A 27,044-nucleotide genomic window follows, 5' to 3' on the forward strand; every position below is an offset into this window, starting at 1 on the left:
TTCTCTGTTGTCCCCTTCTCCTTGTGCCCTCCATCTTTCCCAACATCAGGATCTTTTCCAGGGAGTCTTCTCTTCTCATGAGGTGGCCAAAGTCTTGGAGTCTCAGCTTCAGAATCTGTCCTTCCAGTGAGCACTCAGGGCTGATTTCCTTAAGAATGGACAGGTTTGTTCTTCTTGCAGTCCATGGGACTCTCAAGAGTCTCCTCCAGCACCATAATTCTATACTGCCAGCTGAATTCAGCCCACCAAGGGTTCAGATTCACCCTGTAAGGTTGTTCTCCCCAAACATGAGGCCATATGTCTCCTCCAGCACCATAATTCAAAAGCATCAATTCTTCGGTGATCAGCCTTCTTTATGGTCCAGCTTTCACTTCCATACTTCACCCTAAATATCATCACACTGAGACTCTGTGTTTAGGTAAATAAGAAAGCTACATTTATTACAGGAAATACATGCATGATTGAAAATATCCTAGTTTTATCTAACTAAGGTGGAGATCCTTTGAGTTCTGCTTGCTCTTCTCCCATGGTGAGAATGAAGAAGAAAGAAATAGGAAATGAGGTTAGGAACCCCAAGTCTAGCATCTGAGGGAGGATCAGCACAGGTTTGGCCAGAAAGGACAATATGGGGAGGTTCTTCTCTCTGTTCTCTCTTTCCCATGTTGACAAATCAGCCTTCCAACATCATTCTCCTCCTTTATCTGCCCCTTCTTCAATCTTCTCCTGAGTTGGTGCAATGAATTCATGCAGAGGTGAGGAACAGGAAGTTGCATGAGTAGACATGATTCTGTTTGTGCAATGACTTAATTGGATCCACCGATTGCTTAATAAATGGATTAATATCTTGCTGTGCAGCGAGGAGCATCTTTTCATGCACGAATGCTTCAACAGGATCTGGAGAGTATTATCCAAATTGTCTAATTTGTAGGATACAACAGATTAGCAAGTGAGTTGCCACTTGGCAAATGCAGTATTGACCCACAGATTAAGCAGTCACCTTTATATTGATTACCACAGTCTCAAATCAAGCCAGATCTTTTGCTGGTTATGCAGGAAATTTGCAACATCCGTATTGATTTTATATTTTGTGGTGGTACAAAAACTCAGCTGAAATAGGCACTGTCGTTTCAGCTCCGCTTCAAAATACAGTGACCCATTGCCTTTACTTGAGAGTTGAGCTGGATTAACAAGCCTAGTTCTGTTGGCATCAGATGTCTTAATTTCTTTCCATTGTGGCGCTGTCTTATCACTTTCTATTTCAAACAGCTGGTTAGATGCTAATGAGTCCTTTAACATTGTTAGCAATATGTATATTTCCATATGCACGGTTTGCACTTTGTTCTAAGACCTTCTACCCTGCTGTCCAACTGCATTAGCTGCCGTAAGAGATCTTCTTAGCATTCACAATTATGCAATTGCCAATTCTTCTCATCTTGTCGTCTTTCTGAATTTATTGATGTTGCTCATTTTGGGAAGAGCTCTTTCCCTCTTTCCATAGATGTCATTTTAAATAATCATCCCTGATTGTTGCCTGAGTTGCACAAATACCAGCACACGAGCAGGATAAATTAATTTTTCATGGCACTGGCCTTTTCTTTGGAAGGAGGTAGCTCACCTCTTGCCTTTTCCATAGTAAGTGTTAATATATATTCCATTTAGTGCTGACAGTTTATACTTTGTCCTCATTAATGGAGATATTTTTAATAGGCTGCAGCATTACCACCATGGAGATTGATCAGAGCTGGTCCATAAAGAATACATTTTCAGCTCTCCTTACATGGTTGTCTTGAATAGTAGATGATAGAAGATCCTCTGCCATTTAATGGATGTCAGCTGGTAACTGTGATGTTAAATGGTTATAAAATGCTGTGTGTGCGTGTGCGAGAGAGAGAGAGAGAGAGAGAGAGAAAGAGAAAGCGAGAGAAAGAGAAAGCGAGAGAGAGAGAGAGAATGAGGTATTTAAGTGCTGTTTTAGAAAGCACTTTAATAGAAGCTGGAATGATACTAAGACTACGGTGCTATCTAGCTCTGTGTGCTGGTCCCTGGGGGGGGGGGGTTACCGTGAGGCATGGTCTGAGTCCGGTCCTGGGTTGAGGGACTGGAGGCTGTCCAACAAGGGCTAAGCGGGGTCCAAGGCAAGGCATGGTCAGGAACTCCAGAAGAGCAGGTCAGGGTGCTGGCAGGAACAGGTTTCCAGCAATGCTGCTCCCTCAACCTGGGACTGGGCTGACTGGCCTTTATCTCCTCTGAGGCCTAGGGCGGTCCCAGCCCACAGGTGACTCGCCTCTCCTGGCCTTAAGGCGAGCACTCCTCCTGAGAGAACCTAGTTCCCTCCGCCTCTCTGCCCTCTCTGCAGCTCAGGAGAGGCTGGAGGGTTACTGGACCCAAAGGCAACCTCACCTTCCCCTGACAGGGCTGGGAGAGGAGCACCTGCAGGCAATGGGTCCTCAATCACCTCCGGAGCCAGAGTGGATTCATCTGGTGTCTGCTCCTGAGGATCCGGCAGAGGTGCGGGCCCTTCAGATTCAAGCCCCTGCCCCGGCTCAGCAAGCCCTGGAGGCAGGGACTCCTGTGCAGGCTGGGATTCCTCAGGTTCAGCCTCTGAATCAGATTCCCAGGCCATCACCCTCTGTATTATTTACTCTGACTGTCAGTGGCTCTTCACAGTCTCAGAAAGGACTCTCCTCCACTCCTATCTTGGACCTATGCATGCAAAGCAGATGTTCTACCACTGAACTACAGCTCTTCCCCTTCAGAAAAAAAAATCAGCTATGAACATTTACCTAGGAGTAAGTTCCATTGCAACTAGTGGGACTTACTTCTCAGCCAACACACATAGAATTAGACTGTAAATCAGGAGGTCAAGATAATTTCAAAAAATAATAATGAGGAACTGAACACAAACAGAACCAAGGGGCTCAACTAAACTGAGGACAGAACTTCATGTTACACCAAGAAGCACAGGCCTCCCTCTTCCTCCCTATGGATGCAGAATAAAGGAAATTAAGGAGTGTATATTTTGAGGGACATACGTGAGAACAAGTGCTTTGTGCTTCTCTCGCCTTCCACTTTATCCCTGTGAGCGATTTACCTCAGAACTCTGTGCCAAGCTTATTTCTAGTCTCCAATCCCAGCAGGGGAAAAAGGGGTAGCTGGAGGGAGTAGTTGTGGGGAGAATGTCGAAGCAGCCAAAGGGTTCAGAACACTCCTCAATATTGTCCTGTGCTCCCTGCCACATTTCCCAAATTCCAAGAACACATCCATTGTGAGCAGTTGGTGGACTAACAAGTAAATTTACTGGAGCTGGCCATGGTGCTGAACTGCTACTCACAGTTACTATACCACTGCAGACATTACCAGGACAGAATGTAACAAATGCCTGTGTTGAATGTCTATTATGCATACCTCTCTGAAATGAAGAGAACTTGCAAAAGTAAAAAGCATGCTAAAGGAATCAGAAAACTGCTTTCTCACACAGGCAGCTCAAATCATGTCAGTTTGGTTAGTGAGTCTGCTCAAATGTGGATTTATAGCCAAGTTTTGTTGGTATTACCATATTTTTTGCACCATAACACTCACTTTTTCCCTCCTAAAAAGTAAGGGGAAACATCTGTGTGTGTTATGGAGGGAATGCCTACGGGTGGCATGCCTACGGATTTTCCTCCTCTAAAAACTACGTGCGTGTTATGGTCGGGTGCGTGTTATAGAGCAAAAAATACGATACTTTGTTTTGCTGTATTCTACTGTGCTGTTGTGTCTTTATTGGAGTAATGGCAAGTGATAGAGAAGAATCTGATGGAAGAGGATTTTTCTCTTAAGGGTGGACGGGGGGGGGGGGTACCTGACTTGCTAAGCAGTACACAGGCTTGTGTTCAAATCTCATTCCTTCTTAGTTGAAGGCTCACTTCGTTGTTCCAGAATCTCTCAGACAGAATAAGTGAACTTTAAATATACAGAAAAGTATCAACATGGGCTCTGACGACATGGCCTCTGAATAAATTGCTTAACCTCTGTGATTTGCCATCTGTAAAATGAGTTGACAGGAAAGTCATACAAATTGACACTGGAAAACTATTTGGGGATCATAAGAAAGACATTGCTCTCAAGCCATTGTTGTGTTATAATTACGTTGGGAAGGAGCACTGAGAGCACTGAGATGAACGTTTGCTTCAGTGGGTTTCTGTCATTACTATGCATGAAAATGTGGCGGCCTTTCTTTCTGGCTGATGATTTGAAGTCATTGCAGCATACGTTTATCCAAAACATGTCGCAGTCTCAAAGTAACATTCTCAAACAGGACACAGAATGAATATGTAGTCCGGCCGGAATGAAGGCATTCATTGCATCAAATTCACAATACTTCCATTTCCTCACAAATATTCTTCCATCCTTCCTCTTAACAAAACTATCCATTCTAGAAGCCCTGCTGGTAATCCTAATTTCTAATGAGATTAGGCATGGAGTGGAGCAAGGCTCGACTTTATCTGCAGTAACCCTTGCCTTTGGATTGACCTCCCCTCAGAGGTGCATCTCGCCACAGCATTGGTGTCATTTCATAGGCAGGTAAAGACTTTTTGGGAAGCAGTGAGGTACATTGGACATCTGAATATCTGTCGACACTACTGGTTTTATTTGCAAACCAAATGTCATATCTTGTTTTATGTTTCAGTTTGATTGTTTAGTCTTTGGTTTAGACTGTGTATACTTGTGCCTTGAGACCTTTGGTTGAAGAGTGGATTATAAATACATTTAATAAGTGAGTAAGTCACTGGAAAACGTCATACACTTAGGACACTTCAGGGCATGGTAGACATGTAGGCAATAGGTGCTCTGAATTGGACCATCGGACATCTTCAGGAATCATACCAAATACTGCTTGTCCAGCTGGACTTATAAAATAAGACATGGTACAGTGACCAAGGTGGTTGAAAGGGCTATGTCAGTGCTAAACCATTACCCTAAGGCATGTAGCTGAATTTCCAAGCAGCAGTTCTAGGGCACAATAAATCTATAATGTCACTGCTCTGGTTTTCATACTCAAAAGTGAATCATGTTATTTGAAAGCATGTGCAACAGCAACACTTCTAGCAGCTACCACTAAAATAAGGGCTACTATGGTGCTCTCTGAGTCTTAATTTGTACAGTCTTTCATTTGGCAATTGTAGCTGTTCAGTTGTACTTTAGGTTTGATGTACTCTGTGCAAAAATTGCCATGGCTGATACAAATAATAATAATAATAATTTTTATTTATACCCTGCCCTCCCCACCCAAGGCCGGGCTCAGGGCGGCTAGCAAGCAATAATAAAAACAAGTTGAATGAATACAACTTAAAAACAAGATTAAAATACAACATTAAAATATTGAAACAATAAAATATTAAAATGCAGCCTCATCATAGGAGGAGAAAAGAAAAAGAAAAAAGAAAGAGGGGGAGGGAATCAAATTGGCTCCAAGCTAAAGGCCAGGCAGAACAACTCTGTCTTACAGGCCCTGCGGAAAGAAATCAGATCCTGCAGGGCCCTGGTCTCATGAGGCAGAGCGTTCCACCAGGCCGGAGCCAGAGTTGAAAAGGCCCTGGCTCTGGTTGAGGCTAATCTAACTTCCTTAGGGCCCGGGACCACTAGTGTGTTGCTATTTATGGACCTTGAGGCTCTCCGTGGGGCTAGCTAACCGGGAGAGATATAAAATAAATTTCAATCTGTCATGTGTTCCCATCAAGTGTGTCTAGGAGGGAGAAGTATGAGGCAGGCAGGCAGATTCTAATTCATCGAATTTCATGTGCCCCCACCCCCCGCCAAAGAAACTAGTTTGTATTTTGTACTTTGGCATCTATACTCAGATACAAACAATCCCTAGCCTTGTTGATTACATATTTCCTTCTTTCCCAGTAAGGATTTTTTTTCTCTTTTACGTAAGGTTTTTCTTTTATATATATATAAAATCCTTTTTTTTTTAAATCACCTTCTATTTGTGTATGGGTCTCTTTTCCAGCTATCTCTTCTGCCATGAGGTGTGTCACTGGTTAATGAGAAATGACTCTGTAAGGGAGTCCCTAGGTGACATGATGTACCTTTTTCCCTGATGAAAGAAAGGGAAAATGAAATCAGCGTGGCAGTGAATGAAAAATGCATTACGGTGTGACCTAGAGAGGACACTTCCTCCTCAAACCCATCATGTTTCTGTACTATCTCCCTCTCAGAAATACTAGCTTCTCACCAGGGAAGGACAGAAGGAAGCGGCTAATAAAATACTAATGTGCTGGTGAAACATTGGAGGGGGAAATACTAAAGCAAACTATAATAACAACTACTCGTATATAATTCTCCTTTTAAGATGCAGCAGAATATTCCGCTTATCTGCCTTTTATGCAGTCTGGTTTGGGTGTGATCAAAGGTGCTATAAAATACAGTGGTACCTTGGGTTACAGTTGCTTCAGGTTACAGACTCTGCTAACCCAGAAATAGTACCTTGGGTTAAGAACTTTGCTTCAGGATGAGAACAGAAATCGCGCGGCGGCAGCGGGAGCCCCATTAGCTAAAGTGGCACCTCAGGTTAAGAACAGTTTCAGGTTAAGAACGGACCTCCAGAACGAATTAAGTTCTTAACCCGAGGTACCACTGTACTTTTCTTATCCTCCCAACGTCCATGCATTCAAACTTTACTGGAATATTGCAAATTAGTGATTACACTTAAGGGCCAGTAGCAAAGGGCTAGTTGGTCCTCCTGCTACTTCCTAACTCTGTTTCAGTAATGTAGGAATAGAGTGACTGGGTCATGGGAATCATAGAGGAAGAACCACAAGCCCCACTCTGTCCTCGGATGCTGCATATAGAAGGAGTAGGTTAAGTGTATAGCATTATATCAAGGAGAAGAAATTTATTAGATCCAAGCGGAATGAGGCAATCAGGTTCTGTTCCTTGGAGAGATTTCCCTCCACCTCTCCTGATACTGAAGTCATCCAGGTTGGTTGGTTTTTAGGTGTAATCATTACCAGCCCTATTACAGTACATTTCAAGACTCTTGTGAGATCGGAATGATGCAAATCTTAACACCCCATCTAATCTGTTTGGAAAGGTGGAACAAGTGCAATGTTTTAAATAACCTAGAATGTAGCAGAATGGGGTGATGATACTCTCCTCACCCCCCACCCCACCCCATTGCTCGCTTGAGATGAAAAGGACACAAAACTTTCCAATAATTTTGTAACTCTGAAGCTGTGGACATCTATCCCCTAGCAAGTTTCAAAATTCAACACTCCCTGGTGCCACTGCCTTGACATACTGGTACTTTAGCAAGACAATCCCCACCAGTTAACGGCCAACCCATAAACCAGGGTTGTTGAAGCTTTTTCCGGCCAAGGGCAACATTCCCTCTTGGGTAACTTTCTGGGGGCCGCATGGCAGTGGAGGGTGTGGGAATAGTGGATATGGAGAGAAACTCTCCATCCAGGCAAGCAAACTTCAAAGCCCTCTCTCAAAGGTAGATCTTAACCCTTGGCTCACACAGAAGGGGGTGGGCCCTCCCAGCTCTCACCTAGGAGCTTCCCTTTCTTCTCCCAGCCTTCCACCCTGGGAGCTCTTCCCTTCTATGCCACTCACACAGGGTCCTTCAACAACCATCCATCACCTTCATGTGAGTACCCTCATTACCCCACAGCGGAGGACACTGAAGAACATATCAAAGCAATAACGAAAAGCAAAGTAGATAAAAGAAGAAAAAGGTGGGGGGGAGATAAAGCTCATTTTAAAAATTAAAAGAAAAATTCTGATTCTAGTATTTGTGAAATACAAGGGCACATTCCAGCCAAGTGAAATCACTAGACAAGAGTGTAGAGCCAAGACAGTGTGGGGTGTGACCTGGGAGCTATGGCTGAGTTTCTGCACCCCTGCCATAAATTCATAATAATGCCAAGGATGCTTATTTAAAATCCAATGCAATAGCAACCTGTGAATGTGCAGCTGCATACATTCTGGTGAGAGTTTTTTTTTTTAAAAAAGTGGAGATTTAACAGCCAAAGAATAACAGCCCAACTATGCCCGGGAAGAGGCACGTTGCAATACGGCTGGCACCGATGCACAGAGGATGCATTTCTGCCATGAGAGCCCTGGAAAGAACAAACAGCTCCCCAGATTTGGCTGGGAGATGATCAATCTTTGCTGGAGAACAGGTTTTGTTCAGCACACTTTCATATGCATGATTCCAGCAATCAATACAACCGCCATGGAAATCCCTGGAGAATCGCTGGCTACTTGTGATGGCTACTTGTCCAGGATCAGAGCAGCATGTCTCTGAATACCAGTTGCTGTGCATCACAAGTGCTCCTGGCCTCGCCATGCACATCTGGTTGGCCACTGTGGGAAAGAGAATGCTGGGCTGGACTAGGTAAGAACCCAGGAAGGATCCTCTTATGCCCTTAAGTTATTATGAATGGTGACATAAGGGAAAGTGCCAGTAGTTTATCTAAGGCCACCTACTGCGCTCATGGCCGAGCTGATATTTGAATGGAAGATTTCTCTTCCAGCTCATCCTTCTTAACACTGTGCTTTCTGCCTCTGCTATTTCTATACCAACCAAATATACCAATATCATTTCAGAATATCATTGTCCTTTTGCATTCTGTAAGTCACCAGTTTTATTGCATGTGTGATGGATATGAAGCATGTAATTCACTGTCAGTATTGCAAGTGGGACTGCAACAAACTGTTGTGGAACAGAGTGCTGCTGTTCAAAATCCCAGCTACTCCACTCCACTGCAATACCTCTCCCACTCCAATATTCCTGTCCCCTCACCCCGGCAACAGACATGAGCAATTAGTACTCAAACCTCGCTATGCACACCACAGATTTAGACATCCAAACAGCTGGACCTGTGTGTACTCTAAACAAATAAGCAGCCTTAAAATTTCCCATAGGAATCAATGGATATCATCAACTTGTTATGCAAACGTTCATCTAACAAATGATTTCCTGAAAACACATTGTGTTCGGGTAGTGAGATCTGTGTGTACGTCAAAGTAGTAGGAGTAGAAATAATAATTTCATTCAGGGCCGTCTTAAGCATATCCGGTGCCGTGATGCAAAGATCCCTCCAGCGCCCCCCTGGCAACTCCAAAACAAGGGAGGGGACGGTGGAAAATGTCCTCTCCCTCCCCCACCGCCTTGATCCCTGGCGTGGTGGTGGCAATCAAGCAGGAAAACGTGCTGGTGGACATGCTCTCCGGTGTTGGGGCGCCCGGGAAGGCTGCGGGCCGCCTTTTGCCAAGAAGCAGGCGAAGGACAACGACCGGGAGCAGGGCCCGTCTTTAGCAGATGCAGAGGCTTGGGAGGGAAGCTGCACACCTGCCAGTCATATAGTTGGCAGGGCACAGCTGGTGGGCATGCAGGGAAAGGGGAGATTGCCGGCAAAGCTGCACATCTCCCCCACTCGCTAGGGCGCCCCTGAGAGGCCGGCGCCCTGGTGCAACGAACCACTAACACCAATGGGAAAGACGGCTCTGATTTCATTGATTTATCATGTTCAGGCCCTGAGTGCCATTTGGTTTTGTAACCAAAGACTACACCAAGCAAACATGCTTGGTTTATTGGTTAGAAATTGCCCCTTATTCGAGAACTGAAGATTCTTGGAACAATCTCCCTCCGGGTACAAGAATACAGTGTTCCTGTTTAAAAGTGGTTTTACCATTGAACCTTTCCCTCTTTTCCCACAGAGAATGCAGAAAATGAGCAACATCTATGAATCAGCGGCCAATACTCTGGGGATCTTTAGCAGCCCATGTCTGACGAAGGTGGAACTGAGAGTCGCGTGCAAAAGCATATCAGACAGAGATGCCCTCTCCAAGCCAGATCCTTGTGTCATCCTGAAAATGCAGTCGCATGGGCAGTGGTTTGAGGTAGGTGTCCAATTAAATGTATATTGGAGGCTTTATGTGTGTGCAGTTGACTTGATATCCTGCTGTACTACCCATTGCTGTTGAAAACTATTAATCCGTTCTCCAGGCTGCAATCCAGCAAGGCCCTTTGGGGAGTCTGGAGATACTAAGAGCTTACAGCCACCAAGATGCTCTGCTTAGATTTTTGGGCTAGCATCAGCCCCTTTCTCCCCTTACTTTTGAATCCATCAGGGTTAGAAAGCAGCTTATAATATGACAAAAGGAATCTGCTGCTTGGTGGAAAAATAGGTTTTATGTTTTAAAAAAATCCCCACTTCTAACTTATATGCATCTTGGTTAAGGAAAAATAAAGATTCCTGAAAACTGTCTCACTAAAGCTTTTCTGTATCTCATTGATTTCAAATGAGACTTAAGCTGAAATCAGGGAGGACTTAAGTGCTTTCTTTTGCTTCAGTTGTTCCTCCTATAGACCAACTTATTTGGATTATGTAAGGAATGATGGTGAGAGGAAGAATCAAGAGTGCAATTCCTTTTGGAGATTTTATATCCCATGCACACTTATTTGATAGCCCATTGTGCTCAGTGGGATTTATTTCCAAGTAGAAATGAATAGGGTTGCAATGCAAGAAGCTGTATTATTTCCCCAATGTTCCCAATGTTAAAAGTACTGTATGCGTGACTAAGAATGGAGAAGAATTTCATTTCGTCTGCACATTTAATTCACACCTCCTAGATTAATAAACAGATCAGAACATACTTATCCTTCAGATCTTGCGCTTCTCCAGATTTCGCAATACAATTCTTTGCTCAAAAACATTCACCCAATTGTGTTAAAATGTATATTTTAGGATGCATATTTAGAAATGTGCACAATCCAAAAATTCCAATCCAGTAACAGGAGCTGCATGAGGAATCCTGGGTGCTGGATTTGTAGATAGGCAAAGCAGGGGGAACTTCCATTTGCATTCATAGCATGGGTCCCTATTTGGTAAGAACGTCTGTAAATGGGAGCCTTCCCCCCTCTTTTGTTGCATCAAATTTCCCAGAAGGAGGTCATTTAACACCTTAAAAAGTTAATATTGCTTGTATTCTTAGTTCCCGAGACTGACTTCAAAAGGGAACTATTTCCTGCTTAAGTCACAGGGCATTGAGATCTTGACCCAAGTGTTATGAAGCTAGGATCATATAATCCTATTGAAGTCACTTGGAAGTTTGATATTCTATTACATTCAATGGGAATGTGCAAAAACTCCCCTTCTGAAAAAGCAGAGTATATTTAGCATCTCTACTGTCCTTGGGGCAGCTAAAGATCTGCCAGCCTTGACCTTGGCTTAGGGTGGGCTGGCTCATCTCCAGAGATCAAAGCTTTCGCTATGCCCACTCTCCAGCTCTGGAAATCTAGCTCTGTAACTTCAACGCCACCCTGCCCCAACAAAGCTTGCCTTCACCACTTCTGTAGCTTCTGCTCTTCACTACCTCCTATCTGCTAGACCCCCAGTATGTTTCCGAGCACAATTCAAAGTGTTGGTACTGAACTTTAAAGCCCTAAACGGCCTCAGCCCAGTATACCTGAAGGAGTGTCTCCACCCCCATCGTTCTGCCCAGACACTGAGGTCCAGCTCTGAGGGCCTTCTGCAGTTCCCTCACGGCTAGGGTTACAGGGAACCAGGCAGAGGGCCTTCTTGGTAGTGGCGCCCGCCCTGTGGAACGCCCTCCCATCAGATGTCAAGGAAAGAAACAACTACAGTGGTACATCTGGTTGCAAACAGGATCCGTTCCGGAGGCCCGTTCGCAACATGAGCAGAACACAACCCACAGCGGCGCGTCTGTGCACGCGCAGGTTGCGATTCGCTGCTTCTGCACATGCACATGACGTCATTTTGCACGTCTGCGCATGCGCGAGCGGCGAAACCCGGAAGTAACCCTTTCTGGTATTTCCGGGTTGCCGCGGGACGCAACCTGAAAAAACGTATCATGAATCAAACGTAACATGAGGTATGACTGTATTTGACTTTTAGAAGATATCTGAAGGCAGCCCTGTTTAGGGAAGTTTTTAATGTTTGATGTTTTATTGTGTTTTTAATATTCTGTTGGGAGCAGTCCAGAGTGGCTGGGGAAACCCAGCCAGATGGATGGGGTATAAATAATAAAATATTATTATTATTATTATTTGACATACCCACGTGGAATATATAGCAGCCACTTCATTCTGGGTATACTGCTTATCCCTGGTATTGTACTAACACCCCTTTCCAGAAGACTAAGACCACGTTCTAGTGAAGCAACGTTGGGACCAAGTCCTATATCATCTCCAGTCTTACACAATCCCCTCCCAGGGAATCACTCCCGTGGGAGGCAGTGATGGCACTTGGATGGCTTCAAAAGAGGGTTAGACAAGTTCATGGAGGATAAGGCTGCCATCAAGGCTATCTACCTTGATGGCTATGTTCACTGTAGGAGGCAGTATGCTTCTGAATAAGAGTTGTTGGAAACCACCAGAGAGGAAAGTGACTCAGGTTCTGCTTGCCAGCTTTCCATAGGCATCTGGTGAGAATACTAGGCTGGACTGGATGGGCAACTGGTCTGGTGCTTTAAAATGTTGTTTTTTTATGGATTTATCCAAAGAACTGCAGTTTTGCCTTATACACACAGATTAGGTGGGTGGGGATACAGAAATGGATAGAATCACCCAGCCTGTCATATAGGGCAGTGGATAGTCACTCTGTGTCTTTGATAATCAGATACTCTTATTTCTCACAAGAAAGAGAGGCTCAGCGTTGCCATATGCGATATCACCAACGTGTAAAATGACCTTTAAATTGGAAATTAATTTTAGGATAACAGGATTAAAAATAAAACCAACAGAATGGATTAATCACCGACAATAATTAAGGCCTATTCTGTTGTTACATAAGGTCACTTCACTTCAAAACACATTAATTATGGAAACAAATTTCACAGCAAAATTTGCCAGTAGCAAGAAAGAGTGGCTGTGGCATCTACCATATGCCTTATAAACATTCATAAATGTCTGCTGTTGCCTCTTAAACAATTGTACCCCCTCCCCTTAAAAATATGTATATTTGTGCTAGCTGGTATGACACAAACATCTTGAAGTGTCTGGAAATGTGACTGCAATTTCCCTTTTAAAAATACATGGGGTATGAGTTGCAGATCACAGCTCCAATCCTAACCACATCTAATCAGAAATAAGTCCCACGGAACAATGAGGCTTTTTCCCAGGTAAAAAGGGGTAGGGTTGCAGACCAAGGCAGTGTCTCTTGCGTGGAATTCTCAAGCAAATACTCCAAATTTAAAATTAGCAGGTTACTTTTTAAAAATTGTCGCTATTATAAATGCTGTTGGATTTATAAGATGAGAGTAGATAAAGGTATAAAATGCTTAATATCATCGGTTGTGTTCAATTAAGTTTTACTCAGCGTAGACCTATGGAAATTCATTTACTGAACTCAGTCACAGGTTGGCATCCATCTGCTTTGGGATACAATGTAGGAATGCACCTTTGGTGGTGAGGTCTAAGTGTTGGAAGGTTGCAGCGCCTGCTGTGGCCGTAGAGACTGATGTGGGAGAGACATGTTTTGTTGCAGCTGGGCAGATAAAGGAGTCCGGTTGTGCTGCTGCAGATGCACCATGGCATTTCTTCTCTCTGCGATTATTTATTTATTTATCACCCACCCTTTGCCCTAAGGTCCCAGGGTGGGTCTCCTCTGAGTAAAACTCAGTTGAATACCACCCAGTTGGGGCTGATATTTTCTTGCAAAACATTAACTGCTGTGAATTTTTAAAAAAAGCTGTGGAGAGTTCATGCAAAAGAGATTCCAGAACATTTTGATATTGCAAACTCCTAAATGAAATGACTTGATTTGCAGCTCTCAGACCATAATGCAGTGGTTCTCGCACTCCCCCACCCCCAGGCCACAATTTTAGAATAAAAATTTGCTTGCGCCACACCAGTTTTTTTAATTGATAAGAAATATATTGGAAAACAGGAATAAACAACTACCAGCAGTGCTTGATTTATAACAACTACTTTATAATATGATCGTGAGACAGGCGGGGGGGGGGGGGGGAATTGTGGGGACGGGATTTGATGGTGATACTGTATCCTTTCAGTGTTTTCTTGCCGGACAGCAATAGGTGCAGGTTAATTTGTTACACCATGAAGCTGCTTAGGCTGCTCACTTTATCTGTCAGCTACAAAGCAGGTTATTGAACTGCTGTTGGGGGATAATGCACAACACTCAAGAAAAAGCTTCAAGCTTGCTACCAAAGAAATGATTTCATTTGAGGTACGATATGAAAATAAGCTCAGATATGCCACAGTTGCAGAAACCCTGTATCACAGGGCCAATGTGTAGCCCTGTGATACAGCATACAGTGGACGCTCGAGTTGCAAACGTGATCCGTGTGGGATGCACATTCTCAACCTGCAGCATTCACAACCTGCAGCGGCGCGTTTGCGCACGCACGGGTTGCAAATCAGCATTTCTGCGCATGCGCAAAGCGTGATTTAGCACTTCTCTGCATGTGCGACCACCAAAACCCGGAAGTAAACCGTCCCACCTCTGCCACTGGGGTACATTTAGGAGACATTGGGGCAGGGAGAGGTAGTCTAAGGGCAGGTGGTCTCAGTCCCCAGGAGAAGACTTCTCCAAGGAGAACATGCCCCTAAGGTACAATTTTGGAACCTTGAAGCGAAGTGTGTTGGTGGGGTTGAAGCAGATGTGAGGTGGGGACAGTTAATGGTGGAGGAAATTAAGTTTCTCTTGGTTTCTCGTTTCCCCAGCCTTAAGTTCAGCTCTCCACATTTCAGCATCGGTTGATGATTTATTTATTTTTAAGTCCTCATGAACATTCAACAGCATTTTTTCCCGATAGACACTTTTAAGGCAATTTTGCTTGATATACACATTTTGCAAGCAGCTCCCCCTAATATTAGGCATTTTTGTATGCCAGTTTCACCAGTGTTTACATTATTGTACACATTATTTATCCTGCCAACCTAGCAGTTTGAAAGCACGTCAAGTGCAAGTAGATAAATAGGTACCACTCCGGCGGGAAGGTAAACGGCGTTTCCGTGCACTGCTCTGGTTCTCCAGAAGCGGCTTAGTCATGCTGGCCACATGACCCGGAAGCTGTATGCCGGCTCCCTCAGCCAGTAAAGCGAGATGAGCACCACAACCCCAGAGTCGGTCACGACTGGACCTAATGGTCAGGGGTCCCTTTACCTTTACCCTTTACACATTATTTAGTTGGGACGCTGCACCACAAAATTCAGAGAAGTGTGGATTTTAAAGGATAGCTTGGATTGGGCCGATGTTTGGTTCAGAATGTGCAAATTATGTAGGTTTCATTAAAATTCTGAATCGAATTCCTCTCCCATCCCTAATATGGGAGTCACCTTGTGCGGTGGGGTGTGGGACCGTATTTGCTTCTCTGTTTTGATCCACCACTGGTACGAATGCAAGGCAGTGGACGAAAATGTTCTCAAGGCTGCCTTACATTAGCGCTGCCCCTTTGAGGCTTCTCTGGTGAGCTATTTTGTGTACTGTGTCTCACCCCCAAGCAGATCAGCCCCCACCACGATATGACTCCACTCAGCCCTTGTTATATCAGGCCTACACAACTTGTGATCCATCAAGCAGTCCACCAGCCACCCATGATGTCCTAACAGATGCTTGATAAAAAGTTGTGTAGGCCTGTTACATTTTTATTTTTTATTTTTGCTGTTGCCCAGAACTGAAAATAACAGTGGAGGTGTAAATGTCAAGCCCTTGGCAAGACACTATAAATGGCTGGTTGAGTAAAGTTCAGCTTGATGGGTTACACAAGTTGTGTTTCGGGAGTGTGGTGATGCTGAAAGCAAGATAACGCCGAGCTTACCGTACCGAACAGACTTTCATCCATAGTTTGCTCGGCTTCTTCACATTTGTCTTGCAACGCTAACCATTTGTTAATACAGCTTTGTGCAGGGAATAATTTGCCGCATCCATCTCCATCTATGTTGGCGTCGTGAAGTGACACAGCGAAGAACGTGCATTTTAGCAAGTGCTTATTCTAGTAGATGAATCTAGATTGCCCCCCTGGATACACTAGAAAACATGATTTCCATTAAAACCAAAAACAGTAATTACTGCTCTAAAAGGTGGGGTTCCCTCCTTTTAAAAATGTTACTTGTCAGGAAAATGGGTTTTCTGTCCATTAGCTCACAGCTTGCAGATGCTGCCACATTAAATCAAATGTCTTCTTGAAATAGCCCTTTTAATGCAACCTCCCCACAGGGAACTTTTCATGTGGTGTCTGAAACTGCAAATGTTAATGTCCCAAGTATAGCCCTGTCTGGTACTGTCAGTTCTGATCTTTCTCCCTCCCCCTTGTACTTTCCAAACTTTTTTTCTCAAGGCAGGGCACTATTCATTTATTGTACTTAACATCCCACCTTTCTTCTGTGGAACTGAGGGCAACTTGCATAGCATTCCCCAATAGGCCTGTGTTGCTTTTGTATGTTTTCATCCATGAATCAATTATTTCCCATTTCTGAATTAATCTGCACCTTTGGGGGGAAAACAAACAAACCCTGCACATATTTAATTATGCATTTCTCCTCGCAAAATTATTTTAACTGAGCTGAGAACTGTACTGTAAAATTTAGAGAAATAAGAAATCTGAATGTACGCGTTCTGATCTATACGTTAGTTCAGGAGAGGTGCACTGAGTGCATGTCTGAATTTGTGCAAGTCTGAATTGGCAGAGAGTGAATTCCTGAACTCCTTACTTATTAGGCAGAGTATGATTGGGCTGTTTCCTTATGTTGGAGGACAGGTGTTTGTGTGTTGTGTACCCTTCCTGAGCCCTTTAAGCTGATCGGCTGCCTCAGGTGCAGTGGGAGATGCTATTTTGTCACACTGAAGATTCAGTTTCCAGTTCAGGTGGCTTCGTTATGTGGAAAGCACCATCATTCTTCAGCTCAGGCAACAGAATACAATAAATAAATAAATAAATAAATAAGGCAACAGATTGTCTTGAACTGACCCTGTTCCTCAAGCATCTCAATATTCAGTCAGTGTTCCAAGTCCTGTATGCACTAAACCACTCTGATAGACTTGGCTTCCTCCTAAGAATTCTGGGGACTGTGAGAGTTGTTAGGATATTCCTATTCCCCTTGCAGATCTTCAGATTCCAGAGTGGTTTAACAATCATTTCCTCTTTTTACAGAACACTGGGAATTTTAGCTCTGTTTGGAGGGATAGGGTGTCAGGAGCTCAACCTACACTTGAGTAGGACCCTGGTAGAGACACATGCCTGACTGGTATGTTCTCTCCCTCCTGGTCGATCGTTCAGGAGCTTCAAAAGCTTTCTTCAGCCCGAACATCACAGCGACCAATGCTAACCGATACCGGCACACTTAGGGATCCACAGAGTTTGCGCATCAAGCGTAACAGACCTCAGCAACTCAGCATTTTGGCTAATCTACTTTATTTACATATAAACACACATGGAGCACTGCAACATGGCTCCCTCTCTCTCTAGCATCAGACAGCAAAGAGGGGGAAAAAAGGCAATAGTCCCACTTCACGGAACACAGTAACACAAACATCCTGTCTCTGTCACTTCCCACTCTGTGGAATCTAAACATATACCGTCATGTGATAGACAAAAGTCCCATGACTGCAATCATGGAGCAGGAATTCTAACATAGGGGTCTCCTAACAACTCACAGCACCCTTAACAAACTACAGTTCCCAGAATCCTTTGGGGGAAATCATGACTATGTATGTGGTATGATATTGCTTTAAATGCATAGTGGAGATGGGCTGGAAACAGACCTGCTGCTTTCAGCATGGCTGTATCATGTGCTGGGGCAACTACCTGTATTGATTTCAAAAATGTTCAGCATGGATGGTCCATAATGAACTACATTGGATTCAATTCGGCTCTGCCCCATGTTCAAAGGCACTGTTTAGACATGGTCTAAACATGTTCTCAAAGCAGTCTAGCTCTCAGACTTTGAAGCCGAGAAATAAAATTGACTGTCATCTCTTTGGACCCATAAAAAATTCTCAGCAAGCATCCTGTATTGTCTAATGGATGTATCTGAAGAAATACTCTGTCTTTCTTGAAACATTTTTGTGCAGAGTTGCATCCAGTTACTGAGTTTCCGCTGAAATCAATGGACGACTAGCTTGACTTCAAACTTTTCCCATTGATTTCAGTGGGAACTAAGTACCACTAACTTAGAATCATAGAATCTTGAGTTGGAAGGGACCCAAGGGTCATCTAGTCCAACCCCCTGCAATACAGGAATCTCAGCTAAAGCATCCATGGCAGATGGCCATCCAACCTCTGTTTAAAAACTTCCAAGGAAGCAGAGTCCATCATCTCTCATGGGAGTCTGTTCCACTGCCGAACAACTCCTACTGTCAGAAAGTTTTTCTGAATGTTTAGCCGGAATCTCCTTGTAATTTGAAGCCATTGGTTTGGGACCTGTCCTCCAGAGCAGGAGAAAACAAGCATGCTCCCTCCTCCATGTGACAGCCCTTAAAATATTTGAAGATGGCTACAGTGGTGCCCCGCAAGACGAATGCCTCGCAAGACGAAAAACCCGCAAGACGAAAGGGTGTTTCGGTTTTTGCGACGCTTCGCTAGACGATTTTCCCTATGGGCTTGCTTCGCAAGACGAAAGCCCATAGGGAAATCTCCGGGGACCTCTTTTAAATGCTGGCGGTGGGGAGCAAAGCCTTCCCCCCCCTCCGGCCTTCAGAAGAGGTCCAGGAAGGCCGGCGGGGGCCGAAAGGCTTTGCTCCCCACCGCCAGCATTTTAAAAGCGGTCCGGGATAGAAGGGAAGCGCTTCCCGCTATCCTGGATGGCTTTTGAAGGCAGGCGGGGGGGAGCAAAGACTTTTGCCCCCCGCCAGCCTTCAGAAGAGGCCCAGGACCTCTTCCGAAGGCGGGCGGGGGGCAAAAGTCTTTGTCCCCCCTGCCTGCCTAACCGGGGGCTTTTAAATCGCCCCGGGACTGTCCGGGGCGATTTAAAAGCCCCCGGATGGCTTTTGAAGGCAGGCGGGGGGGAGCAAAGACTTTTGAAGGCAGGCGGGGGGGAGCAAAGCGGGAAGGCAGCGCTGCGTTTTCCGCTCTCCCGGTTAGGCAGGCAGGGGGGAGCAAAGACTTTTGCCCCCCGCCAGCCTTCAGAAGAGGTCGGGGGACAGACTGTCCCTGGACCTGGTCTGAAGGCGGTTTCCATAGGAACGCATTAATTGATTTTTAATGCATTCCTATGGGAAACCGTGCTTCGCAAGACGAAAAACTCGCAAGACGAAAAGACTTGCGGAACGAATTAATTTCGTCTTGCGAGGCACCACTGTATTATGTCTCCTCTCAGTCTCCTCTTTTCCAGGCTAAACATACCCAGCTCCTTCAAGCGTTTCTCATAAGGCTTGGCTTCCAGACTCTTAATCATCTTGGTTGCCCTCCTCTGCACACATTCCAGCTTGTCAACATCCTTCTTAAATTGTGGCACCCAGAACTGGACACAATACTCCAGGTGTGGTCTGACCAAGGCAGAATAGAGCGGGACTGTTACTTCCCTCGTGGGTGGTGCTGTGGTCTAAACCACTGTCCCTCTTGGGCTTCCCAATCAGAAGGTCGGTGGTTCAAATCCCCGCAACAGGGTGAGCTCCCGTTGCTCAGTCCCTGCTCCTGCCAACCTAGCAATTCGAAAGCACGCCAAAAAGTGCAAGTAGATAAATAGGTACCACTCTGGTGGGAAGGTAAACGGCGTTTCCATGCGCTGCTCTTGTTTCGGTGTCCTATTACACCAGAAACGGCTTAGTCATGCTGGCCACATGACCTGGAAAACTGTCTGCAGACAAACGCTGGCTCCCTCGGCCTATAAAGCGAGATGAGCGCCGCAACCCCAGAGTCGTCTGCTACTGGACTTAACTCTCAGGGGTCCTTTACCTTTACCTTTTTATTACTTCCCTTGATCCGGACATTATTCTTCTGTTGACCTAAGTCAGAGTATCTGAAAATATAGCATTATGTGAATGGATAAAAGCAGGTAAATCATTTTAGAGTCCAGCACTCCACTGATAATAATAATAATAATATTGGTCATTGCCTTTGCAATTCCTTGGGAGCTACATGGATTCTTAGACTGTGCAGGCACATGTATAGACATGCACAGACAGCTTTCAAGGAAGTAGGAAGTCAACGAACCAGATTTTCCTATATAATTGGCAAATGAATTGTAACATACGTCGCAAGATTTTATGCTCTGCTGGAAGCAGTTCTTGTCGAAATCCATCTTAATTTTTTTCTAATGCCTTCAAACAATGCAAAAAATCTATTATACAGTTTATCGAAGCTTACAGGCTATGGATCGTTAGCAGGCATTCATAAAAGCTCCTGTGTCCTAGAAAGGGCTCCTGCTAGGTACTGCATTTTTCCATTTGAAAGTCGCAGTCTATGCTCTGAGAATTTATTATCAAAGATAAGAACCTGGGTTAGACCAGAATATGGGCATTGTGTAAATCTAAAATTAGCCATCGTGACATCAGAGTTCTTTATCAGTCAAGTATGGCATCCCCCTTCCTATGAGTCATGGAATACAATAGAAAAGGGCTTCTGAAAATGTGCTCCATCATCAAAAGTTCTTTATCTTTGTCTGACTGTTTCTCTGCCGTTGTTCAAGTGCAAATGTGCATTTGTGGGAATCACAGGAAGCTCTCTAATTTTAAATGGCTTAAGAGCTTGGCTGGGACGCGGGTGGCGCTGTGGGTTAAACCACAGAGCCTAGGACTTGCCGATCAGAAGGTTGGCGGTTCGAATCCCCGCGACGGGGTGAGCTCCCGTTGCTCGGTCCCTGCTCCTGCCAACCTAGCAGTTCAAAAGCACCTCAAAGTGCAAGTAGATAAATAGGTACCGCTCCGGTGAGAAGGTAAACGGCATTTCCATGCGCTGCTCTGGTTCACCAGAAGCAGCTTAGTCATGCTGGCCACATGACCCGGAAGCTGTATGCCGGCTCCCTCGGCCAATAAAGCAAGATGAGCGCCGCAACCCCAGAGTCGGTCACGACTGGAGTTAATAGTCAGGGGTCCCTTTACCCTTTACCTTTAAGAGCTTGGCTACATGTAGAGATGCTCCTGGATTATGTTCGGCCTGCATTTTTAAGCTAACCAACCAGATTCACATCTACTGGACCAGCCATAGGCAAACTTGGCCCTTCAGATGTTTTGGGACTACAACTCCCATGATCCCTGATCACTGGTCCTGTTAGCTAGGGATGATGGGAGTTGCAGTCCCAAAACATCTGGCGGGTTGAGTTTCCCTATGCCTGTACTGGACTAAAAAGTAGAATGGAAATCACTTATCCTTTGGTTGGATATTTCAGTCGGTAGTACATTAGACTCTTAATCTCAGGGTTGTGGGTTTGAGCCCCATGTTGAGCGAAAGATTCCTGCATTGCAGGGGGTTGGACTAGATGACCCTTAAATAGCACCAGAGATTGTCCCCTGGGGCACCCCATAGGATAGTTGCCAGGGGGCTGAAAGGCACTTTTCCAATGTTACGCTTGGGACTCAGTCCTGAAGGTAGGATTCATACCACTGCAATAAAGGTAAAGGTAAAGGGACCCCTGACCATTAGGTCCAGTCGTGGCCGACTCTGGGGTTGCGGCGCTCATCTCGCTTTATTGGCTGAGGGAGCCGGCGTACAGCTTCCGGGTCATGTGGCCAGCAGGACTAAGCCGCTTCTGGCGAACCAGAGCAGTGCATGGAAATGCCATTTACCTTCCCACTGGAGTGGTACCTATTTATCTACTTGCACTTGACATGCTTTTGAACTGCTAGGTTGGCAGGAGCAGGGACCAAGTAACGGGAGCTCACCCCGTCACGGGGATTCGAACCACCGGCCTTCTGATCAGCAAGTCCTAGGCTCTGTGGTTTAACCCACAGCACTACCCACGTCCCTGTAATACAGCGCCACTGTAATGCAGTGTAATACACCATAGCGCCACTGTAATACAGTGCCCCAATTCCCATTCTCTGGAGCTAGTATAGGAGGATATCATGGTTGATAGTATAAAATGCTAGTGAGAAATCAAGAAACAGGAGCAAGGGTGCAAGAGAACTCTGCAGAGGTCATCCATCAGGGCAACCAAGGGGAACTCAGTTCTAGGGCCAGGCCTGGTTTATCCTTTGGTCAATTGTAGAGCACAAGTTTTTACAAGTGACAGGTCTGATGCATCCCCAGGGATCAGCTAGCAATTGGTTCAAAAGGCATCTGCGTGAGACTTTGGAAAGGTGCTGCCAGTCTGAGCAGGCAGTATTGGGCTAGATGGATGAGCAGCCTGACCCAGAATGAGACGGCTTCCTGTGGTCCAGCTACATGGATTTTGGATAGCAAGCCTAGGAAAGGCCTCCAATGAGATACTGGAGAGCAATTGCCTATCAGAGAAGACAGCACTGGGCTAGATTAAGCAATGCTTTGGGGGGGGGGAATAGACAGTCGTGTATTTATATGTTGACTAACCCCATTTTATCCCAGTGGTGCTTAAAATTTAAATGGTAGATAAGTGCTCTGGATGAAATGGTTTGTCAAAGCACACAGCTCCTTGTGTTAGGCATCTGAAATATTTCTCCTAATGGATAAATACCATCCTACTTGTGCTGTTTGAGAGTGTGAGCTGTTTGTTGTTGTGGGTAGAGAAGTGTGCAGGTTATATATATATATGGGGGTAGGATTCAGACAAACATGAATTTATTCTTTGTTTGCAAAATATTGAAAGTCTATCCTTTGCTGCTGTACAGGAAGGGAGTCGTACAAAATAGGTTTCTGGCTTAAACTAGACAGAAGGTAGAATCTGAGCTGGAGATTTTATCATTTTATCATTTCTCAAATAATCACATTTGGGGTTACCACCTTATTTTACTGCTTCTAATCCTGTGCTTTCAACCATCAACAGCTGCTTCTAGCATGGCAAAACCTCCATTTTTGTGTCCTGATCTGCTTTTAAAGGTACAGGAAGAGGATTGGTTTTTTAAAAAAGGGAAAGGAAGGAAAGTGGCATCACTTTAAGCCATTGCCTAAAAATACACTTTGGTTTTATTAGCAGGAGAACACTGAAAGTGTTAATTTTTCTTAGTGTTGGCTTTTAGAGTAGGCCTTCAAGCAAGGAGTTGTTACATGTCCAAAGACTTTCCACATATAAATTTCTTTGTCTAATTCTCAGTCTTTTTCTAAAACTGTGAATATTTATTGGACTATTATCTCTTTTACAAGAGTGGGGGGAATTAAGCTGGTTGGTTTTTAATGAATGCCAAATATTAAAGTAATTGTCCCTTTATCAGCTTGCAGCTTTTCCTTGTTTCTCAATTTAATGCATTGTATTCTTCAAGTAGCCTAATCAACCACTTGAATAGATGGAAATGAATTTTGCAGAGATACAGAAATATTGGGTTCTTTGGGGCCAGAGGTCCCCTGGTAGTGTTCTTAAAACACACACACACACACACACACACACACACACACTGTTCCACTTGCATTATTAAAGACTGATTTCACTTTCTGACGATTTCTGTCTGAATTTCCTGTTCTTGTAATTAGATTATCCGTTTGGAAGTCTAGAGCCTCAGTTCTTATTTTTTTTTAAACAGATGTGCACAGAGCAATGCTGTTGGGTCAGGTGGGCTGTATTTTTCCAGCGATCAACAGATGAAAGATTCTTCCATCTCTGAAAAACCAAAAAATATTATAAATGCAAAGATAATACAGGCAGTGACCATGCTAAAGGTAAAGGGACCCCTGATCATTAGGTCCAGTCGTGATCAACTCTGGCGTTGGGAGGGAGCCGGCCTACAGCTTCCGGGTCATGTGGCCATCATGACTAAGCCACTTCTGGAGGACCAGAGCAGCTCAAGGAAACGCCGTTTACTTTCCCGCCGGAGCAATACCTATTTATCTACTTGCACTTTGACGCGCTTTCGAACTGCTAGGTTGGCAGGAGCAAGGACTGAGCAACGGGAGCTCACCCAGTCGTGGGGATTGTATAGGAGATTGTATAGGAGCTGCATAATATTGTCCACCTAGTCACAAGAACATAAAAATAGTGCACCTGGTTCAGGCCCATGGCCCATCTATTCCAGCATTCTGTTCTCACAGTGGCATGTGGGAAACCTGAAAGTAGGATTGAAATGAAGCCGAGTAGTTGCGGGCGGACCGAAGCCCCTTAATTTTGGTTTCCATCTCAGAACCCTTTTGTTATTCAACAGAGGATGTTTATTCAGTTAGATGTACTTTCCCAACCCATCTGAAATACTTGGGGGAGAGGAATTTGAAATCCCATTTGCCTTATGAGGAATAAAATAGATCCTAAAACCAATACTAAATTAATTTGGAATGCATTCAGACCCATTACAGGAGGCACTTTTGAAATATTTTCACAATGGCGGGAACATTAATAAGAGTATTTTGTCTGCAGTGTACCCCCTTTAGGGATCTCTCTGGGTACATTTTCAATTTATGGTCACAAAAGCGGTTTGGGAAGAGAAATGTGAGGGAAATACTTGTGAATGCCTTCAGGGCATGACTAGAGTAACGAAATTTCTTTGTGAATATTGGCGACCAAAGGAATAGATAGCAATATCACTTTTGAGGAGTAGCTGTGCTGCAGAGAGTTGCCCATCTGTTGCAGCAACAATAACAGTCCTATGGCACCTTAAAGACAATTGTATTACTGTATATTTTATATGTTCTGTGTACCAGAGTAAAGTGTGGAAATATAGGCTGCTAAACTTTTAAATATCCCATTCTAAGTTGCTTCCAAAGTTTCCCACTTCCATTAGCACAGAAAGAGACCATGCATTTGGTAAGTTAAAAATTGTTTCCTTACAAACGCTCCAAAGGTCAGATTTATGTGGTTTTCCATACAGCAGCAAGAAAAGACAGGCAGTACAACTTATTTTCAAAAATGGTAAGAGTTTCTAAATTATCTGTATGGAAACACAAAGATGGTTTGCTAAAATTACATGGTCTACAGTAAGCTTGGAGCATCCAGTTTAGACATCCTTACTGGTAGGGTTCACACGGTGGAACTGTGGAAAGTGGGAGAACAAAGAGTTTGGTAGCAATGTGAGGGGGAGTGACCTAGCTAAACCTAGCAGCATAGATTAGTCTATGGTCTTAACCCCTTCATGCATTAATTAGCATTAAGTATGCTTGTTATGGGACACTGGTGGCGGTGTGGGTTAAACCACAGAGCCTAGGACTTGCTGATCAGAAGGTCGGCGGTTCGAATCCCCGCGATGGGGTGAGCTCCTATTGCTCGGTCCCTGCTCCTGCCAGCCTAGCAGTTTGAAAGCACGTCAAAGTGCAAGTAGATAAATAGGTACCACTGGTGGGAAGGTAAACGGTGTTTCCGTGTGCTGCTCTGGTTCGCCAGAAGCGGCTTAGTCATGCTGGCCACATGATCCGGAAGCTGTATGCCGGCTCCCTCGGCCAATAAAGCGAGATGAGCACCGCAACCCCAGAATCAGTCACAACTGGACCTAATGGTCAGGGGTCCCTTTACCTTTACCTTTATGCTTGTTATATGAGGCTGATTTATCCTACAGTGGGGAAGTGGTATGAAGTGAGAAGAGGGAAGGACGACTAGACTCACAGCTCCCCCTGCCCAAGTACTATTTCAACGGTTCACCTCTGGGATGGAGTAGACTCAAGCCTCCTCCCCTAGGAGCATTACAAAGCCTCTATCTAGAGTCATACCTTTCACATGCAGGCCTCTATCTAGAGTCATACCTTTCACATCCATTACATGCAAGGCAGATTAACCTCAGCTCTATTTCTCTGCATCATCTAAGTCAAGAGGCTGTTTGCAGGTTGTAGACCACTACCTGGATGCAATGCAGTGCATCTGTGTACTGGGTGAAACTAGCACTAAAATGTTAAATGACTTTTCACAATGACACAAATTGATGTAGAATTGTGAGATTGGAAATAATGAGAAACTAAAACAGGCAGATTTGTGCATCCCTGCAAAGCAATTTGTTTAACCTGAACAATTTGTGTTTTTCTTTTTCTGCATCTAGTTAAGTGCAAATTTGAAATATTTGCTGGTATATTTTGATGTATTTTAATAAACTGCTCTGAGTTCACTGCCATGTCTTGGGGATACGTGATGTAAGTTTAAGACACAGAATTGACTTCGTGCTCCAATGTCTTGCTTAACTTGTAGCCTGATGTTTGTTTGTATGCAGACAAAACTCTGCAATGATGATGATGATAATGATGATGATGATGATGATGATTATTATTATTAATACGATGCCCACCTGGCTGGCTTGCCAAGTTGTTCAGAAACCATCTTCTCCTTGCTTCCTTGGTGTTTGTGATGTGGTTTGACAAGGACCAGACAATACTGGTTAACAGAATAAGTTGTCTCCTTTAGATTGTGTCAGTCTCTTGACATTCTTTCTGCATTTTGAGAAAGGCTGCCTTTTTCTGGAAGATTTGATTATGCTGTGACTAGGGTTATTGTCATAGCCAGTGTGGTGTAGTGGTTAAGAGCAGTAGACTCGTAATCTGGTGAACCGGGTTCGCTTCCCTGCTCCTCCACATGCAGCTGCTGGGTGACCTTGGGCTAGTCACACTTCTCTGAAGTCTCTCAGCCCCACTCACCTCACAGAGTGTTTGTTGTGGGGGAGAAAGGGAAAGGAGATTGTTAGCCGCTTTGAGACTCCTTCAGGTAGTGATAAAGCGGGATATCAAATCCAAAATCATCTTCTCCTTCATGTGGAAATATCTCTCAAAGCCTTTGCTGTTGCCCCTCCCCCTTGTGCATCTTTTCTCCATTCAAAATGGATAGGAAGGTGGGCATCCAATCTTGGTAGCCAATGAAATGTGACCATATTTGCGGGACCATGTTCAATATAGGAGAGGCTGAGCCAGTGCTAATAGGAACTGAGCCGGAAGAACAGCCTCTTGTGCATTGAGGAGGTTTGAGGTAATATTTACTAGACCTCCTGTGTCTGCCGTAAGAAGACACTGGTGGGGTCCATTGGTTTCCACAGACACCATGCAGACCACTCCCGTTTCAACCCCTAGATGTTGTTTATTTTCTCCCTCTGTTTTCGGAAAGT

General features: G+C 44.5%; 2 protein-coding genes across 6 annotated transcripts in view; one reads left to right on the plus strand and one right to left on the minus strand.

Annotated features, from left to right (window-relative positions):
• LOC309353598 (prostatic acid phosphatase-like) overlaps positions 1 to 21,573 on the minus strand; it is a 220,537-nt gene extending 198,964 nt beyond the window's left edge. The window contains exon 1 of the mRNA XM_081883026.1: positions 21,550 to 21,573. Coding sequence (XP_081739152.1) covers positions 21,550 to 21,552 — 3 coding nt within the window. The 5' untranslated portion in view covers positions 21,553 to 21,573. The remainder of the gene's footprint in view (positions 1 to 21,549) is intronic.
• Positions 1 to 27,044, plus strand: part of CPNE4 (copine 4) — a 271,371-nt gene that overhangs the window by 117,820 nt on the left and 126,507 nt on the right. For all 5 annotated transcript variants that reach the window (XM_081882992.1, XM_081882989.1, XM_081882993.1 and 2 more), the window contains one exon: positions 9,709 to 9,891. In XM_081882992.1, the coding sequence (XP_081739118.1) occupies positions 9,712 to 9,891 (180 nt within the window). In that variant the 5' untranslated portion in view covers positions 9,709 to 9,711. The remainder of the gene's footprint in view (positions 1 to 9,708; positions 9,892 to 27,044) is intronic.

Source organism: Podarcis melisellensis (genome assembly GCF_964234715.1).
Source record: "Podarcis melisellensis genome assembly, chromosome: 12".
NCBI lineage: Eukaryota > Metazoa > Chordata > Lepidosauria > Squamata > Lacertidae > Podarcis > Podarcis melisellensis.